This window comes from Lycorma delicatula, chromosome 2 (assembly GCF_047948215.1).
Source record: "Lycorma delicatula isolate Av1 chromosome 2, ASM4794821v1, whole genome shotgun sequence".
In the NCBI taxonomy this organism is placed as follows: Eukaryota; Metazoa; Arthropoda; class Insecta; order Hemiptera; family Fulgoridae; genus Lycorma; species Lycorma delicatula.
The window spans coordinates 26868084-26890150 of NC_134456.1; the positions used below are offsets into that span (position 1 = coordinate 26868084).

General features: G+C 27.1%; 1 protein-coding gene across 7 annotated transcripts in view; it reads left to right on the plus strand.

Annotated features, from left to right (window-relative positions):
- Positions 1 to 12508: 12508 nt before the first annotated feature.
- LOC142320588 (sodium/potassium/calcium exchanger 5-like) overlaps positions 12509 to 22067 on the plus strand; it is a 180507-nt gene continuing 170948 nt past the window's right edge. For 4 of the 7 annotated variants that reach the window (XM_075358553.1, XM_075358556.1, XM_075358552.1 and 1 more), the window contains exon 1: positions 12510 to 12721. In XM_075358553.1, coding sequence (XP_075214668.1) covers positions 12637 to 12721 — 85 coding nt within the window. In that variant the 5' untranslated portion in view covers positions 12510 to 12636. Of the gene's footprint in view, positions 12722 to 22067 lie in introns of all 7 variants that reach the window. The other 3 variants (XM_075358550.1, XM_075358549.1, XM_075358551.1) reach the window with 3 other exon arrangements.

A 22067-nucleotide genomic window follows, 5' to 3' on the forward strand; every position in this document is an offset into this window, starting at 1 on the left:
AATAATTTTCAACTTCTGAATTGTAAATTAATTTTATATTTATCTGTATATTCCTTAATATTATTTCATGTATTTGTAGTTAAATAATCAATTTGAACTTTAAAAAATATCAATTCTTTGTCTTACAATTTATTTTTTATTCTTGTAATTTATCTTTTATTGACTTGATCTGTATAATGTATTTTTATGCACCGATCAGAATAAAGATCTATTTGTTTAGTATATCACATTACTTCTATAAAATGGCATAATCTTCTCAAGAATTGTAGGCATCTAAGAATTACAAGCTTTCCATAACAGGATTACTGAGGAAAGTGAGAAATTACTTGGTTTCTCAATACCTTAATTTATCATTTAACAAACTGTTACTCAGCAACTGAAATAGTCTGTTCACCACAGGGCCTATTGTGTAGTAATTAAAAGGAAAAGAAACTGAATTTTATTTATCACTGGTATTTGAGGTGGTTGACTTTTTTCTAATTAGATATGAATTTAAACCAGGGTTAGTGCGTTATACCCATAATATGACAGAGAGGTAAAATAAACAAACAATTATTACATCCCTTTATGTTTTAAAACAGTGCATCCATTATAAACACTGCCTCCTCATGCTCCCAAAATAAAAATACACTTTTTAAGGTCACCTAGTAATCTCTATGAGAAATACTATTAATTGGTAATTTTAAGCAACATGTTTTAGTCACTAGAAACTATTAAGACAAATATTTTGAAAGTGGTAGATTTGAAAATTATCACAAAAACGCCTTTTTGTTTAATCTGTATGAATAAGTTGTCAAAGTCTTGTGTTTTACTCCTATGAATAATATTAAGTATATTATAAAAATAAGTGAACCCCTGTAGCTATTTCTGAGCTATAACCATTTCTGGTTCTGGTTCTTGACATAATTTATTAAGCAAAGATCGACCTTAACATGAGAGGGTTTTTGGCAATTTGTAACACTCTTTTTTATAAATTTTTACACATGAAATGTTAAAATCTAAATAATAAAAAAGAAATAAAGTAATTACAAAGAAAAACGTAATTTAAAAAAGTAGGATTCACAAAGAGAACGAAACCTGGAGAATAAAAATAATTTTGAAATATACTAAAATAACAAAAAAACTTTCTGATTTGAAAATCAATGATAAGGTTAATGTTTTACAGGCATCTAAAATAGAAGAACAAAAATTGATTGACAAAGATAATATTCGCAATCTTTAAAAGCAGAAAAACTTAATTACCTTGATTTTTAGAACCCAGAAAAAATTTGAAAGAAAAACAGATCTCTGAAGAGACAATACAGTACAGGGAAACTTTTGAAGGAAAAATCTTAAAAATTAGAAGGTTTTAAAGCTAAAATAAAAAAAAACCAAATAAGATCCAGCGGTATGAAAGAAAAAAAAAGCACGGTAAAATGATGAATAAGTGTTAGAAAAAGGGAAAACATCAAAATAAGATGGAATAAAAGTTGTAACACGGTCCATAGTGGCCAAACCAAAAAAAAATTCTTATATAATGAAATTAATAATTTCAGATATAAATGTTCTGATGTGATTAATAAAATTTCATTAATTTACAGGCATCTAAAATAGAAAAACAAAAATGATTGACAAAGAAAATATTCACGTTCTTTAAAAGTTTTGTTGTAATTTTTTTAGGATAAATATTTATTTATTGCCTTAAAAGAAATTATAAATTATAACTGTTCCAGTATAATATACTGTTAATTCAGATTGTTAATTGATTTTTATATATTTGCTAAGTATATATTCTTTATCAGTTTAACATAAAAAAAAAATTCATAATGTTATGAAGTAATTTCATGTGCTTTCTCACAAACACATAGCATTAAAACCATGCATATGTTAACAACAAAAACAGGATGAAGATTTATTACATATGCATGAATAGAAATGCAAAATAATACCTTCCAAATATGTAAAATTAATGTAAGTTTTGGTTACACATATTAGAATAAAACAGATCTGTATGTTAAAACTAAAATGAACAAAACAAAACTTTTACGACTAGTTATTACACAGATTTTCATTCACGGTTATTATTAAAAATAATTAGTCTCTTGTCAGTTATTGATTACATGAAATTTAGTATGTTCTAACAACATTCAGAAACATTAATTGTAGAATCAGATTATATACACAATGATCATTAAATATGTAATTATTTTATGTTAGTTAAGTATGTCAGATTCTGTAACCTATTTTTTAAATTATTATACATATTTTTCTCATTATTCCAGTAAAGTATTGTTATGTAAAAAAAATTGTCCTTGCTTCTGCATCTATACAAATCTGATTATAATTAACTTCTTTTCATTGTCAAGTTTAAGGTTTGATTTTTTCTTTAGAAGAACTTATTCATTATCAATAACATTTATGAATATTCATTTTTTTTCAAAAATATGTATCTCTGAGAATTTCAATTTTATGAAAAAGAAAAAGCACAAATATTATAAGTACACATAAAATAAAACACAGGTGATTTTTTTTCATTTAATTACTGTAAAATAATAAATAGTTATTTTGATCATTTATCAGAGGTGTTAAAAAAATAAAGGATTTACTTATTGGTAAAATAATACACTAGAAAATGAAAATGCTGTAAAAAAATTTGCTAAATAGCCGTTTTGATTTTTATTAGTAAACATTCAGGAAGTATACATATATAGTGTGGCAATCTCAGTATGTGTAGAATAAAATAAAAAAATACAAACAGTTGTACAAAAATAATTTTAGGTATTCATAAAAAAAGGCAAACCTAAAGTTACTTAAAACAATTATAAACTTCTAAAAATCTCAACTTGGTTTACCCTCACAACCTATTTCCCCTCACTTATTTTTTCTTGAGATAAATTTATATCTTATCTAACCCTGAAAATGGGTCGTTCCTTAAATCACGGTGACAGATCTGAGTTAATGATTTCACTAGTTTAAAAATAAAATTATAATCTATGCAGACTTATAAATACATTTATACAGCAGAGCTGTATGAGCTGTCTGTCTTCATGGTATATAAATAAATTATTTCTTGTTTAAATAATTAAAAAAGCACTCATTTTACTATACTTTTTTAGTTTTGTTTTTGCCACAAATTTTGCATCTTTAGCACACAATAAAGTTTTACTTAGGCCTAAGTTTGCTTTCTTTGTTCCGGTAATTGAACCTATGTATCTCTAAAGCAATATAAAATTTCAGATTATGCTCCACCTGGTAATAGGGATAGAGATATGTTGATTAGTATTTTAAAAGTATCAAACCAGAAAACCTTAAATGAAGAAAAGCAATAGATATCTATACTAAACAAAATGATTTGCAAACATCAATTTGGATGCGTTGATGATTTTTTTTATATTAAATTGGTTACTTCTACCGCTCACTAAATTCTGTGGATGGGTGAAGTTGTTTCTTTATAATACTGTACCTATTCTTGAGGATTCTTTGATTTCTAGACGAAAATTAATTCTCTATAAAGCATATTAAAACACTGATCAATACTGGGCTGCTTTTATCTAGGTCAAAATACTGCGATCCTCTGAGCGACTATGTTTAAATGAGAACCATCTCCCCGGTAACAGCTTTTTGCTGAACGGCTTATTTTTTTTGTATTGTTCCTGCTTATATAGATCATCTTTTCTCATTCACCTTCCCTTTTCTTTACCTTTGATCCTCCTTTCTTCCTTTTGGTACTGCAGATTAGATATGCTTATGCTCATGCCCGGTATGAGTATTCCGGGATCTGTACAGTTTGCATATTTATGATGCGTTCTGAGTTGAGAAGTTGCATAATTATCGTAATGCTGAATTGCATTTCGGCCAGGCCTCCTGATCCTACCTAAATCAAAAAGAATCAATATGGATTCATATGTCATACAGATAAACATAACATTTATTCCTTAGCGTATAATAGATGCAGTTAATATGTTTTTAGAGCTGAAAACGAACCTTAAATTAGAATTTTTTTATTATCCTTGAATTTAAATTTCAAAATTAACGTTTTTTATTATTAATATGTATATTATATATATTTCTAGCCGGGCTATTTTCTTCTCATCTAGCTAGGACCACAGTTGTAGGTCATGTTGTCTTCATGACTGTGAAAACAATACTGATGAATAACAATTAAAATATATAGACTTAACAAATAACTAAAAAAGAAACTAAATTTCAAAAGGCAGAATAATAGTAACTAAAGTACACAGACTTTTATCTATTTATATTTTTCTTAATGGTATGCTGTTATCTGTTCAACTAGTGAACAATAATCAACCCTCAACGACCCAATAACGTAGGGATGACATGTAAATGAGGTTTAATCTTGTACGGACTCAGGTTGACCATTCCTGAGATGTGTGGTTAATTGAATCCCAACCACCAAATTACTCCAGCATCCACTGTCTAGTATTCAAATTCATATAAATACAACCAACGTTTACTAGAATTTGAACTTCAGAATCTTTGACTTCGAAAATCAGGCGTTAAACAACTGATTTGTGACAAGTTAACCACTATGGTGGGCTCACGGAATTTTGACAAGGGAGACTTCACCTCCAAGGAGCTAGGGTTTCAATCTATGGCTTAAAATCTTCTCTGAGATAACACGAATGTATGCTGAAAATTTTAAAGCAATGGGTCATCCACATACGTGACATCATACCCTTTCCAGTGGGTGTCCAAAAATAAGTTTGAAACTTTTTTTATATTTAAAATGATTTGATACTATTTTTAATAGTACCTCTTTATTCAGACTAAAATGGTAATTCAGAAGAAAAATTCAGAACAATTACTATGAATAAAGAGCAGAAGCTTTCAGTGTCTCTTAATTATATAAATGGTGTTGATACTTTTTGTTATGTACGTGGTTAGTTTACTGTGATATTTTATTAAAAAAAAATGAAATATTTAATTAAAAACAGTTATCAATTGTACTTTGTATGTAAGATTAGATGATCGAGGCAAATAAATGGGCTTCTCATAGTATATGTACTAACTGTGCAGTCTATTACAAAGAATGGCTAAAGGAACACCAAACATTTTGATATCTAATCTTTCTATGATTTGGCGTAATCCATAAGGTCAAATTATCAACTGTAATTTTGTCTAACAAGTGTGTCAGTGGAATCTATATGAAACGTACATGTATGTATATATATTTCGTTAATAGATAACTGATTACATAAAAAGATAACGGATATACAAACACACACACACACACACACACACACACACACACACACACACACAAGAGTATCCTTTATTTCTATGCCATTCATACTGTTACCTTACACCTAAGCTCTGATAGTTCCCAAGGTTCTAGCAAACATTCTGTTTGAAAATAAGATAAATAATTAGGGGTTACAGAAGAAGGTAATAAATATGGAAAATTTTAAATAACCAAATGTGCAATATATGAGCATGTATGTTGTCAAAATTGTTCATATAGCTCGTCCACATGCTTGATCAAAAATAATATCTTTGGTCATAGTAAACATTTTTAAAAGTTGTGATATATACTTAAATTTGGTATTAAACACGTCTTAATTATAACAAAGGAATATCTATTTTAAGAATTTAAATTTTGTTTTCATTAGAATAATTTCTATAGTAAAATGTTAGTGGGACTCAACCCAACTGATATTATTAATGTGATACTCGTCATATAAAATAATCTGTATTGTGTATAATTATGAAATAATCCGAGGTCGATACCGTTTGTTAAAGAATTGCCTTATTATTTATTACGTATAATGTTTTATTCATTTAGAGTATTGACGGAAACAAGTGTTACTATGAACAGTACAATTCATTAACATATTCGATTTTCAAATCGTAAACATATTCGATTACAAATTAGCTTTACTCGGGGTCATAATTTCTTCATAGGCCCATCCATTTCTTTTTACTCCTTGTACGAAGTAAAGGAAGTATTGTGATCGCGAAAAATTTCTGCTTTCAGTATTCAACGGAAATATCCATTTTGACCATCCCTGAATCCATTTTTACTAATTTCGGCGTGACGTCTATACGTATATATCTCGCATAACTCAAAAACGATTAGCCGTAGGATGTTCAAATTTTAGATTTTGGACTGTTGTAACATCTAGTTGTGCATCTCCCCTTTTGATTGCAATCGACTGGACCAAAAGTGTCCGAAAAACCCCAAATACAAAAAACATTTGGATTTTGGACTTTTTCTTTAACTGCAGTAATAAGCTCTCACTGAAAGCTTTTCAACGATATGTCATAAGTAGTATTTATTTTCATCGGTTCCAGTGTTATAACCGAATAAAGTTTTAATTTATGAAATACTTAAATCTTACAAAGGGAAGACACATCAGTTCGAATCAGACTTCATTTCCTTTTTTTTTTTAATTTAAATATATTGATTTGTTAATAGTTATTAATCTCTGATTGTAAAAACATGTACAATAAATTATAATGCAATATAAAAAAATTGTAAAATACCTAAATTATTAATGAAATAAAATTTTATGTACTTTTCATTTAAAAAAAAAATGTGTTTATGTAATTTAATAGGTGTACAAGGAGGTCATATGGTGTCTACATCAAATTTTTTATAAAAATGTTTTCACTAACTTTCCACAACAGACATAAATCCTGCGATAGTACGGTTTAAATGAAACTGCAGGAATCCGAAGAAAGAAGACGTATTTTAAACTTTCAGACAGTATACGTTACAATAACTAATACAAGCACTAAAGTACACTACATACAAAAATGTACAGTACTTTTTAATTTGATTTAATTTTTATTTTTTTGAACAAAAAAAATTAAATTAATACTTTTATCTTATACTTCTTTTTATAAAAAGCTTTCGCGATCTCATGTATTGCAGGAATGCTCTAGAATATTATGCAAATATTTCGAATATTCCAGATTGGTCTCGACGTTTCAGTTAATATTACTGAATGATCTAGAATGCTTCAAGATGTTGCAGAAACGTTTCGAAAGTTCTACAAATTCCAAAATGTAATTTTTTTCGAAAATAGTAGTAATAATGTAATAGCGTTCTTGCCCCTCCCCCTTTCAAAGTGTATGAGATAGGAATGTCTAACACCCATAGTAGTTTTACTCAGTTAGTAACTAATAATTGTTCAAAGTTTGGTTGATATCGGTCCTGTGGTTTAGGAAAAAATATGGAATAAACATACTTACGTACTTTAATTAATATTACTTTTTATATTTATATTAAGATTTTAAAATCTTTTAGAATCAGTGAAACCTAACCTTTCTAATACGTGCCGTAAAAACGAACAAGTGACAGAAAATAACAATCAAAATATTAATATTATACTCAATTTATGTTTTGAAAAGTAAAAGTTATAAAATTATTAAATGCCGCATAAACCTTTAAACAGCAACATTAAGTAAACGAGAAACACGTTTCAAGATTGTAAACAAAAAACAGTTACTGTCAACTTATAAACTCATCAGCGCACACCAATGTTATGAAACTTTAAATCAACAGTTTTTTAATAAAATAATTGGAAAAAGAAGACTTTATTGTAAATAAAACTTTTCTTATCAAAATTATATACTTTAATTTAATTAAAATATGTATTAACGATTTTATAAAGAACTAGTCGGTCAGGGCTCGCTTCGCTCGCCCTTTCCGTCTAGCCAGGACTTGCTGTATTCGTTATCCTCATGGTTATGATAATAATACTGATAAATAATAATTAAACCCTGAAAAGCTCTCTTTCCTCCAATGTTTTCCTCGTTCCTGACGTAGAAGCTCCTGTTATAGATAAACACATCACTTTTGGTTTCCCTTTCAATTACCCTGGAATACCCTACTTCTCGGGAAGGGATAGGGGCAGAGAACTGAAAATCGGATATGTTATAAAACACATAATCTTATTATTTTTACTTCGAAAAACGAAATCAAAAACAGTATTAGGTCGTCGTCTACGAGGAAAAATTCACAACTTCATTCCCAAGGGAGCAAGGGTCTTGATCTACGGCTTAAAACTTCCCTGAGATAACATAGATGTATCCTGAAAACTTAAAAACAATTTTGGATCTCGCATGATGCTGTTGTAAACGGACAGTACCGCCACAAATTTTCAAATTTATTTATTAGATATACTACGTAGAATTATAGACTAAGCGAATTACAAGATATAATTGTTTCATACTGTGCTTGAAATTTTGTGAAATAAAACACATTCTCGATGATACAGTATTTTTGGTTAAAAATGTGCATTGGCATCTAATAAAATAATACGTAAATATAATTTGGAATATTACCGATGGTAAACATTTTTATAATCTTAAATAACAATAAAATCATTACAAGCTGTCAAAAAGTCTAACCTCTTTTTATTTTTTTGTATCCAGTTTTGAACAGAAATCCTAATAAAAAAAAGTAATAAAACCTTTTTTTTTTATAAAAACGATTTTCAATTACGATTTCGAATTCAAAAGGACGTGTATAATTTTATTTTTAATATAAAAAATCAGTGGCGGAATGCGTTCCTGTGGCTGTAATTGAAATTCCTTTTCTTGAAATAACAATACCTGAAAGTATAGATGCAATAATGTCGTACAGCTGAAAGCTAACGTAAAATATATTTAAAAAAGATAATTTAATTTTTTCTCATTAAAATTTTTTAATGAGAAAAAATCTTCTATTGTAAATTTTTAACTTCAATAAAAAATTAGAATAATGATGAATGGTACTGCTTAATATCATCTATAATATCTTAATATTGCCATTAGAAATAATTGTTTATGTTATTAACCACAGAATAGTGTGAAAATTAAAAAAAAAATGTTTTTTAAATGTTTAGGCCTACTAAACAAGATCTCTTGTTTAATTACTTAATTCTAAAGATATGGTGTAGAGATTTTAAATTATGCGAGATCAGAAATTATGTAAAATAACACCGTTTACCTATAGAGAAAAATTGAAATAAATTAGTTATTATCAGCTTGTCTTCTTATAATAGATGCATTAATCTTGTATCAAACTTTCTAGTAAATTTTTCGTAGTTGAAGCTGTTATGATGATTATCAAATGTATGTCAGATCATCTGACCATTGATTGACGAAAATTATAGCCGAAAATTTTATCATAGAAATTCGAAAATAGAACCTAAATATTTTCTAAATGTAGGAAAAATATTGAAATATCACATTTTTGTTTTCTTTGTCTGAAAATATACGATGTGATTTTTAGCAAAAGATTTTAACGTTCATTTTTGTGGTAAATGAGTTATGAATAAATCACGCTTAGTGCATTTATCTATTTATTAGAAATGGTAGCCTCAGAATGAACTGAGAATGAATTTTATGCACTCTTATTTCAAAAGTAAAAGAAAAACTGAAACCGTTGACTTTTACAACAGTGTTAGTAAGAAGCATTTTAATTAGAAAAATTTGACAAATATTGCATGACTTTCCCAATGATTAATATAAAAATCAAAAGAGAAAAAATAGAATATATATTTTTTTAGTGAAGGGTTAAATTTTAAGAAAATATTTTTCTAAAAATATTCATATACATATGAATATATTTGTTAAGCTTACCCTACAGGGTAAGCTTAACAAATTTTCATAAGTAAAGTTTTCTCTAAATCTAACACTTCCCTTAAATAAAGCTAAAATAAAAGTTTCATAACACTTTTCTGCATTTTAGGTCCGAGGTCTTTTATTTAAAAAAGGTTTAGACATTATTGATAGCGCTTCTTCATATGAAATATAAACTTCCAAGAAATTTTTGAAAAATATTTAAACCGAAGAGAGGTAGAGCACAAGAACAAAAAATATATATTTCAATTTTTTTGAGGTGGGGGTTGATATTTCCGTTAAAATATAAGTAATATTCAGCCCTAAAAATACACTTACATTCTGTTCATCACAGAAACTGGTTGAATACTAAATATTATTTTACTCAGAAAAAGTAATTCTGATCAGTTTCTTCTGTACTCAGACTGCTTTACACGGATTAGTCATACGAAAAAAGTGACAAAATCGGTAAATTAATATTGAAAAAAAAATCCTTAACTCATTATAAGACATATTTTCTAATATGTATAAAACAGTTACGGGCAGTCCAGCTTATGTAACAAATATCAGGCCCAAGTGAGCTTAAATAGCAGCCTTAGTAAGTTAATGTAAGTAAACATCTACGTAGTTGAATATAAAAGTTCGAATTAGCACCAAAATACTGGGTGAGCAAGTTAAAACCAAACCAGACAACAAAATTGCGATAATATACATAACATTTTATAAATGAGGTAAAAAATGAAAAATTAAATTCTGTAAATGGTAGAAGTTTACATACTCACCATATTTTTATAAAAAAAGTTTCTAAATGAGTGCAATGCGTAGCGTTACACGTTTTTGCTCGAACAATCATACTGAGAGTCACCTGATGCAAAACTTTATTGTCAATGCCTTCGATTTCTTGTAGAATGTTCGCCTTCAATTCGTCGATATATGGGGATTTGATTCAAAACTCTATCTTTCAAATATATCCAAAAAAAATCACAACTAGATAAATTTGGGGAACGCGAGGTTACCATCCTTTGCTGACAGTTCGTTCTTCTGTAAAAAGCCTCCTGAACGCGTGGTAGTGAATAGTTTAATGTTCTACACGTTGTTAGAAAAAGCTAAACTTTTTTCACGATCTGTTAACAACATAGAATTCTTAAAAAATTCTGTATTGATAACCCAATCACAAAATATTGGTCCCACTATATGATTACTAGAAGCAGCATCCCATAAACCGATTTTCTCATCGTGAAGTGGACGCTCAAATATTTAGTGAGTATTTTCAATCATCCAATACCTGATGTGCAAATTAACATGCTTGGATAAATGAAACCATGTCACTTGAAATACAGCGATGGACATACATAAGTTGTTATTTGCCTACAATATTTTTGGAAGCCAGTTACATAATTAAGACACTTAGGTTTGTCTGTTGTCTTAAGTTGTTGCTATATTCATTACACGATATGATTTAAAATTTAAATCGTGAAGAATCTTACGGCAAGATAAGTATTTTACTTTGTTGTGACAACACACGTATAGATAACATTCAGACTGACAGAAATTCTTTTTTCAATATCGGCTATAGCCTCTAGAATCCTAACGGAAGGTGAGCCTATTTCGTTTTGCGTCTGAAATCGGCAAGTTGTAAGTCATTTTTAAATAAAATCGTGTTTGTTACTCTTTTCTGATATTCTGGCATTTAGAAATTTTTCCGAATATTTGACGACCTTCATTAAAGGATGCAGAACTGAAATAACGTCCACTATAGCAACACTTTCCTCGATCGAATAAGGCATTTTAGAAAAACACAACTGCAAAGAACTATGCTACACTAAAGAATCAACGGTTTACAACTAACGAAAAATAGGCGAAAGTAATAACATATACAACCAATAATTACACTAGTAGTAGCAGCAGCAGCAACGGGAGCAGCGTTAAAAGTAACACTCAAATAATTGCAGTTCGAACGGTTCTGTTCTATTTGAATTTATTTACTTTAGTTACGGATTCTATAAATTATATCAACCAAACCACGCCATCCGTAACAATTGGTTGTATTGGAAAGTTAAAATCAAGATAGCTCTTATCAAAACCTGAGAAAGTTATCATCAGTAATTTTTGATCCGATGAAAAACAAAAGTGGGAATGAATCAGTAGTATCCTATCAAATTTTCTGTCTGTTCCACAAATATGCAATCCCCATTAACTATGCAGTTCCCAAAAAAAAGTCAAAAAGTTTCCATCTATCTCGGTTTCAATGATTGATGTTAAACTATATATGAATGAAATTCAGCCGTTGCAAATATATATCTTATGTAGATTATGTGAATTTTTTAGAATACGTAGAAAATCTAGAACAGATGATAAAACAAAATTATAAAAAAACATGGAATACGCGTATTGGTAACCTAAAAATATTAGTACTCTTTGAAAGATCATTTTATTAACAGTGGTTGAATAATTTGTCATTTTATGAAATTTTTGTGTAATAATAATAATATTGAAAATTTTTAATGAAAATAACCATTTTTGTTTTATGATAAAAGAGCCTGTTTATTTAAAACAAACGTAATTCCTGATCGATTTTTTTTTTAAATAAAGAATTGCAATGCAATGTTAAAAACCAGTTACAAATAAAGCAGAATTCTTCATAGGATTAAAACTTTAACTGAAAAATAAAATTCATTTTATAAAGTAGAAAATTTTGATTTTAATTCCAAATGAAATTGGAATTAAAAAACTTCTGATCGAAGTTTTTATTTTTATTTCTGTAATGTTAAAAGTGATAATTATTTCAGTTTTATGTAATTGTTAGGGAAAAAATCATTAAAAATGATTTTTAAATAAAACTCTACTAATTTAATGAACAAATTGTTGAAAAATAAATAAGTATAGTGACTGCAGGTAGAATAAAATTAGAGTTATTAAGAAAGCGGTGGGGTGACAAATGAGTGATCGAGAGAGGTGTAGTATTGAAGTGTTTTGTCATAGCACCGTATTATATAGTCTAGTCAGTCAGTTTAGTGCGTGATATGCGGTGAGGTGGGGAAGAGTGACAACGGATCGCGCGCGAACATACCTAGTCGCAAGCGGATCATGTACTTGAACGGAAGGGGCATTCTGCTAATATTATTAGCGGTTTTTGCCACCTGCAATTGTAATATAACTGACAGTAAAGAAGGTAGGATAAAATAATAATAAAATTTTTATTTCTATATGTATGTAAATTTGAACAATTATATAGGTATACCTAAAATACAACACGTCAAAAATATTGTAATGGAATGTTTAACCTTATATACATAATTTTGGCAAGTTTTTTCTTAGTATCTGACACTAGTATTTCCAAAAAATGAATAAAAAGGTTCATTTTCAGTAGAAACAAACTTATACTCGATAAAAAATTTCACTGACACGAGAAAAATAATATAAAATTCTTGTTTTAGATCATATTACACTATTGTATAAAATTTAAAAATCCAAAAGCTAAAAAAGTTACAGAAAAAATACTTAATATTACAAAAATTTATTCAACCATTTAGAGATATTTAGTTATCTGTAATAAATGAGCTTAAGTTTTCAAAGTACACCTAATATGAAACATTTTGTTAAGATGGTTGTTACAAAGAAAATTAAGATTATTCGTAAATTAACGTATTACAATAAAATTGATAAACGACAACCGAAAATTAATTTAAATATCTCACCAAAAATCATGCCAACGTTTAATAATAATTACTTTACATTTACTTCAATTTGTCACAAAATTCTAATTATTATGACTATTCTTAATAGACAGAATGTCATAAATAGAAGTTGAATTGTCATATTCATACTGAAATATTGCTAACACACGTTAACCCTACTTACAAATTAAATTTTAACCTGAAAACTTTTATCGCAGTAGTTTCTGGTAACTTCAATTTGTCACAAAATTCTAATTATTATGACTATTCTTAATAGACAGAATGTCATAAATAGAAGTTGAATTGTCATATTCATACTGAAATATTGCTAACACACGTTAACCCTACTCACAAATTAAATTTTAACCTGAAAACTTTTATCGCAGTAGTTTCTGGTAATTCATAATTAATTATAACACTAAATATCTTACAAAATAAAATTAGATATAAAAATGTCATTAATTGATAAATAAAAACTGATGACGAGTGCGGTATTTAACCCGTATTTTACGGTAGAAAAGACTGATTAATGAGAGCATTAAAAAAAAATCACAAATAACAATTTCTCTTTAAGTGTGTGATATAAATGTATGTATGTGTATATTTTAATAGGTACATTTAAATAGGTAATAAAATTATTTATTCATAATTACGTGCAGATAACTTTATAATTATCTGCATAGTATAACATGCATACTTTATCAATTAAAAAATAACATAATTCGGTGACTATAAATTACATAATGATTAATATTTATTTCATTGAAAATAACTTGGTCATTGCAAAATAACTTTTTTTCTTAACTTGGTCAAAAACACCAATAATGGATAAATCATACGTTTGATTTCCTTCTGCATATTTAAAACAGTGTACGAGTAACATAGATGCAATTAAATTAAAATTATTATCTTCAAAATACTATTCAGAAAAATTTGGCCAATAAAAGCGATGTTTATTTGATAGGATTAACTATCAAGAAAGGTTTCTTTGTATTAATATTAGGTGAATAAAAAACATTTAGCAGAATGAATAAAATAATAATTAATTACTCGTATAACTCTACAGATCAAATTTTTATTATGTAGTTAGGTCAGTTAACAACTTATTTAAAAGGTATTAAAAACCTTTTAATGTGGATGCCAGCATTATTATTTTAGTATGTACAAAAACAACGATTAATTGTATAACAGAAAAATATAAATATTGAAAGGTCTTTCCTCCGATAATTAAAGGTAAATTGATCAAGGTTATTTTGTATATAAATTTAAAAAAAAATTAATTTTCCTAAACTTCTTTAGTAAATGATTTTCTTTCATTATATCTTTTTAATCATTACATTAATCTTTAGGCAAATTAAAATGAATTTATTTATCTTGAGTTTCTCAACCCCCACCCCTACCCGTTACGTCTTCTTTTAATAGAGGTTCACATTACATAAACATAACAATTTTTTTTAAATTATCTAAACATATAAAAAAATAAAATTTAAAAATTTCCAGATTTATGATCATGGTTCGTTTAAATTTCAGCAAGATTTTTTTTTTTTTAATTTATATAAATAAGACAATCTTCTTTTTGTGTATGTCCTAATAACTCAAAAACGACTTAAACGATTTCGCTTAAAATTTCACAATTTATTATTATTTGTCCCGGGACTGTTTACATGTTAACACCGATATGAAATTCGAATAGTTTAAAAGTCTATATATTAGTTCCGTAATATTTAATCACATAGCCTGAGGCAGTCGATATTGATATAGACAACGATAGATATAGACAATGACAATCGATATAGAGATACCTCTCGATATATACAACCACAATAAATTTAGTAAAAGAAGTTTTAGATAACTTATCTTTACGTTTATTTTTTATTTACGATTTATATAGTAGTGAGATTGATGTGGTTTAAACTGAGGTAAACATGTCGGCCTCGAAGGCGCAAGTGGTAGCGTCTCGGCCTTTTATCCGAAGGTCCCGGATTCGAATCCCGGTCACGCATGGCATTTCATACTCATCCTCTGAAGCAATACCTAACGGTGGTCCCAGAGGTTAAAAAAAAAGAAAAAAGCCAAAAAAAACTGTGGTAGCGAAACATTACTGGGTTCACTAGTTTAATAGTCCTTAGTGTTGACCGTCATATTTTTTTCGTAATGTTTACTATTAATCTAATCGTGAAATGTTTTATTAATTAAAAAAAAAAAAAATATTAATTTAGATTTTGGTATTGTAAACTTATGTCTTAACTAAATTTTTGTTTTCTTATTTTTATATAAACATTTTAAAACTGTTATAATATATCATATGAATATTAATCATTATTATAATTTCTTATCGCGTAAAATAAATAAAGAACTTAGTGATTTGATAAATAAATTTATATTAATAATAATTGGGAAATATAAACAAAAGTATTCCTTTTAAAAAAGCAAAGTAAAAAAAAGTAAATTATTCCATATAATTTTACGGATTTTATGCTCTGTCCACTATTACCATTATGGTAAGAGCATAAAACCCGTAAAATTTAATGTCATTTTCTTTGTATTTCGTTAGTTAAATAAGAGAAAAGGAGATTAAAATGAAAAATAGGTTCGTAAAAACGTTTTTATCTAGCATGAAAAATAGGAAGGGTAAGTAATAAAAAACTAGGAAATATAATAGCCAAATATATTTATATCGCCTGATTTGGATTAATTATTTGATATTTCTTTAAATTTAATAAACTTTCTTATAAGCTTACTAAGATAAGAGTTTAAAATAAAAGTCTAGTAATAAAATAAAATATTAATAAATATCTACTTTTTTCACTACAACATCATCTTGGAAAATTAGCGAAATATTAACCTACAAAAAGCATAGTACATAAAATATAGAATACTTATCTATTTAAAAAAAAGAAAGTTTTTTAATTATAAATCAACTTCCTACTGGTTTATTTAATATCTGAAAATAGTTTTTTTTTTTTTTTTATTTTGAGTGATAAACACTGTTTACTTGTTATCCTCATATAGTTTATGAGGGTAGAACAATTAAGATTTTAATAAAATAGTAGCCGATCACCGTGGCGGAGTGATACCAGTTATGCTTTTCATTCAGAGATTCTGGGTTCTAGTCATGGTCAAACCATGACAATTTTTCACATACTAAAAAAAAATCATTTATAATTTTCATCTATCCGCAGCTGTTACAGAGTGCTAACCAGAATAAACGGAATATAGTTAATTGCTGTTGGACTTTCTCTCAATTATTTTTCATCTAATTATTATCATTTAAGTCAATTATAGGCGTTTAACACTTCTGAGAGAATAGATTGCAGATATCTAATTGTCAAAAAGAAAACTAATACAATCGTTTATATTATAGGAATTATCTATTTATAACTTTTTTTATATAGATCATTACAATATTTTTGTTTATTTTTTTAAGAGTGAATAAATAAAAGTTCAAAATTTATTATAATATTTATATTAAAGAATAAATATAAATATTCAAGAGCGTAAATTCAAATAAGTTAATAACGTAATGCAAATTAACATGAATTTATTATTCTATTGTTGAAATACTGCATGTAATAGAGAACATAAAATATATACATACATATATTTATTATTATTTTTTTTTTTTTTGTAAAACAAAAAGTGTTTTCCATTGACTTAGATAATTTGTATTTTAACAACCAAATTTGTTTTGTTTTTAACAGCTGCAATAAAACACATATAACACGAAACAATTTTAAGAGAATATATAATGATATAATTTACAGACAAGAAATATTTCTTCTAAAACGTAAACTTCAATAGAATCTATTTTAATTATTTTTCAAAATTTAAATTTCTTCTTATCTATGATTAATAATATACGTAAACATATAGATATGAAGAACAAAAAAAAATTATTGGTTTATTTAAAACTGTAAGAATTATCTTAAAAATTAATTAAATCCTAAGGAATCTATTGATGTGCTTTATTGTTTAGTATGATTTTTATTAAATTCTACATTATATATTCGCATTAAAAACTGACAATCCTTTCTTCCTGAAAATATTCTAATCAACAAATAATATAAGACTGAATAAATTTAATTAGTTTTAAAAATTGACGTATTTCGTAAACATGTAATTTTGTAACGTAAACATGTGGCCGGCCTCCGCGGCGTGAGTGGTAGCATCTCGGTCTTTCATCCGAAGGTCCCGAGTTCGAATCCCGGTCAAGCATGGCATTTTCACACAGGCTACAAATCGTTCATCTTCATCCTTTGAAGCAATACGTAACGGTGGACCCGGGGGTTAAACAAAAAAAAAAACTAAACATGTGATTTTGTAACATTTATTTGGCAAATGTTGCAAATTCACATATTTATTTATTTCATAAATGTTACAAAATCTTTAATAGTGATATTCAATTATATAATTTTTATATTTATTATTCAATTAATAATCTATAGATTATTAAGTTTTATTATTATTCTAATGTATGCATTGCAATCTGTTCAACTAGTAAGCAATAAGTAACCCCACCAGAGCCTACTGAGATGACGATGATATTACATGTAAATGAAGTGTAGTCTTGAACATTCCTGAGTCGTGTGGTTAATTCAATCCCAACCACTAAAGTACATCAATATCCATTGTCTAGTATTCAAGCTCGTATAAAAGCAAATAACGTTTACTAGGAGGACCTCAGAACCTTCGACTTTGAAAATCAACTGTTAAACAACTGATTTTCGACGACGAGTTAACCACTAGACCAGTCCGGTTGGCTGGGTCTTTATTGTGTCCTTGTTCTTTGCATAGATAAATAATAATTAAAATTAAAAAAAAAAATATATATATATATATATATATATATATATATATTAATTTAAAAATTAATATAATTTTAAATAATATTTATTTAGAACAATAAAAAATTGATTTTTTTCAGTAGTGATCTAGTGCATACTTCACATAGATAAGGTAATTTTTTATTTTTATCATTGCAGTTTTTAAACAAGTTTTATGCTAGAATGTTTCGGAAGTTTTTAAAATTATTTATTTACATTTTTAGTTAGTATTAAGTGAAAATATTTCTAATTTTTTCCATATAAAATGCGGGGGAAAGTAAAACAAAGAACTGTAATAATTTAAGTTAAATACTTTTCATTACGGTGCGATTTAATATGTCTATGGTTTTATATATATATATATATATATATATATATATATACAGACCCACCGGGTTGGTCTAGTGGTGAACTCGTCATCGCAAATCAGCTGATTTCGAAGTCGAGAGTTCTAAGGTTCAAATCTTAGTAAAGGCACTCTTAGGCAATCTTAGTAAAGACTTTTATACGAATTTGAATACTAGGTCGTGGATGCCGGTGTTCTTTGGTGGTTGGGTTTCAATTAACCATGCATCTCAGGAATGGTCGACCTCAGACTGTATAACACTACACTTCATCTACATTCATACATATCATCCTCAATCATCCTCTGAAGTAATAACTAATGGTATTACTTTTACTTACGGTATTAAATTTACTTCGTAAATTTAATCTACCCAGAAACATCCGTGGTATCGTGTACAATGATAATGAAATTTTGAACCAGATGTTTCTGTTTTTGCCTAGTACTAGGTTACTGCAAAAAATGTAATATTATCATATATATTTTTTATGTTAGAAGAGTTTTTGATAATTTTTTTCTTTACTTTCAATTTTGATTTTTTTTGGTTCTATATCTTTAATTTTATTATCCGAGTAGGGAACCTTTTGCACTCCCTATCGGAATTAGTTAAGTTTTATATAGTTTCCTTTTTCTATTATTTTAGCTTTTATATTTTAAAGACTCCGTCTGCAATATTAATTTTGAGTTTTATTTCATTTTTTTAACTTTTGTTTTAATAAATTTTTATTATATAATTTATATTAGTTTTAAACCTTATTTAGTTTTATTATTTTAGTGTTATTTTACTTTTTTATTAAAGAAAATTCCAGGCGATGATAACGCACAGCCATTTTTCGCCCCCAAACAAAAAAAAAATTACCTTATGGTGGTTTCGAAAGCTAAACAGAAAAAGAAAAAAATATATATATAAAAAGAGAGGGAGTGTATGTGTATGTGTATGACCGCGTGAGTGATAATTGATTACATATTGTTCATGTAATGGTTACATATTTATCAGTATGGTGGACTAACCCTATCAGTTTTCTATTAATATAAAAAGCAATCAATTAATTCAAAGTATCAATTAATTAGAAACCGAAAAGAAAATTACTGATATCATTCCTTTTTACATTTTTTTTTTTTTGAAAAAAAAATGCTTTTTTCAAACAACAGAAAACAACATGCTATTAGGATACTAAATGGTAAATTTTTTACAGTGACCTTGCTTTTATTATAAAATAAATACAAATTTTAACAATCAATTAGCAATATAAAATATATACAAATTTTAACAATCAATTAGCAAGGTTAAAACATTAACCTTAGGAAAGATTTCTGCCGAAATTAAAAAAAATAAAATTATTGAATATTTTTATCCATATTTTTATCCAATATTTTGGATATTTTATTAGAATAAAAGTAAAACTAGATTTAAAAATATTTTATACCAGTGAAAATTATGTGAATAAATAACACATATTTATTTCATAGTCCGGTCTATGCACTACTGGCAGTATCCGATTACAATTTCCCCAGGTGGAAGCGTGGTACTATCGACAAGTTCTCACAGAAGCGAAAGTAGTATTCCCACCAAGAAAATAAAATAATGTAAAAACAGAATCAAAATATAATCCAGAATATATTTTATAAATTCCTGGTGGAAAAAACATACATCTTTCTGGGTAAAATTGAAAAAAAAAGTTCTACATCAATTATAGGAAATTTAAGGTGCTTTGATTATGATTATTTTTTTAATTTGGTTATTTAAAATGCATCATGAGAGATTAAATCGTTATAAAGGTCAAAAGAGGGAAGGATTCCTCATTAAATATTTTATGTTGATCGATAGTAATATATTTTAATTATGGTTAAAATTAGTTCCCTAGGGAATTTTTTTTAAATTCGTTTGTAATCTTTAAAACTGGTATAGATAAAACAGAATTAAAAATTAGGAATAACGAATTTTCATTTTCTTTAGTTGTGTATGAAACAAAAATATACTTAAAAAGTAAGGTTGTAAACAATATGCAAACAGTAAAGAGTAATTTTTTAGGATATAGATTTTAATGAATTTAAAGTTTAAAAATATTTAAATTCTTGTTTGATCAAATGATGCTTTAGATATTTAGTAACTGAAAAAGGCTTTGGAAGACAAATAGGTCAAAACGTTTTGAAGCTATTAATATTTCTCTTAAGAGAAAATTATTGAACACGTTTTGAAAAATGACATCTTGAATGTTGAAATTTTTTCATGTTTTTTTTTTTTTTTTTAGTCGAAGTTGTTTTAGAAGTAATACAGGGGTAGCATCAGCACAAAATTCAATGATAATCTCCCACAAAAACTAGGAAAATCAGATCCTGTCATAAATATAATCCTCATAAATATCCTTTATTTATTTACTTATTTATTTAATACGGTATTTATTAAATTGTTACAAAGAGAATTAAAAAGGATTAAATTAGTTGGAGGTGGGATGACATCATTATCTTTCAGTAACATAACTTATAAATCAGGTAGTGCGCTACATATGTTCCCATTTAACTTTTATTTTTTTTCACAGTTGGTATTAATTTGCATATTGTTTTATGATAATTTAAATTAATTTTAATGAAAGAGATGTGTTATTTGTATCAATAAATTATTTATACGATTTTAAGACTGAGTTATTATAAATATATTATTAGTCTAATTAATACACCAATATAAAATAATAGATTAATAAAATCATTTTTTTTGTATTCTTCTACTATTGACCATGATAATTATCGTTTAATTGGGGTTTCAACTTCTTTTTCTTCTCTTCTCAGTACTTTCTCATCCTCTCGAAATTATCTTTTCTTCTTATCAGACGTTTATTTCTATTTTCTTTCTCTTTGCGCTGTCTTGGAACGTCTTGGTAGTTTGGTCCGTTGTACTCTTGTCTCTTGCTGATAAAAAATATTAATTTAAATAACTTACATTAAGTGTTACATTACATTAAGTATTTTTCTGGTGGTAAGAATTTTTTATTTTAAGTCTTATTAAATAATTTTTTAGGTAAACAACAGATTAATCGTGTTGACTCTGAATATTTACAAACTTCCAACAAAATTATGATAATTTTATACAGAAAATAGTAAATGTAGCAGAGGTTTTTCTAACCTATGACTTCACATTTCAGCAGAAGTAAGGTATATTTATCATATTTTGTATATCTTTTAAAGTGAATTCTAAACTGTTTATCTAATCCAACGTTTCTCAACCTGGGGGTCACGGTGATATGAAAGGGGAGTCGCAAAATTAGCCTACAAAACTTTACACGTAAATAATAATGAAATCATTTTATGAGAAAAAAATCATTTATTATAAATACTTTACTTACACATAAAAAAATATCTGATGTGGAATCACATGACTTCCTTGTACGTCTATTAAATCACATAAACACATTTTTTCTGCGCTTCATTTAAACTTATTCCATTTGAAAGTGAGATACAATCCTCCAATTCTTTAATAACGTGTTCAGTTATAGAATTGTATTGTGATGAAACCCACATATATTACATTTTTTTGGGGTGTCCGAATCAGCATTTTATATTAGTTTATATATTAATTTTTTTTCACGTCGCTGAAATAATTATGTGGTGTAAGTGGAACATGTCGGATCCGTAACTACGCACACATTGGTTCGAATCCAATTTCATATACATAAATAT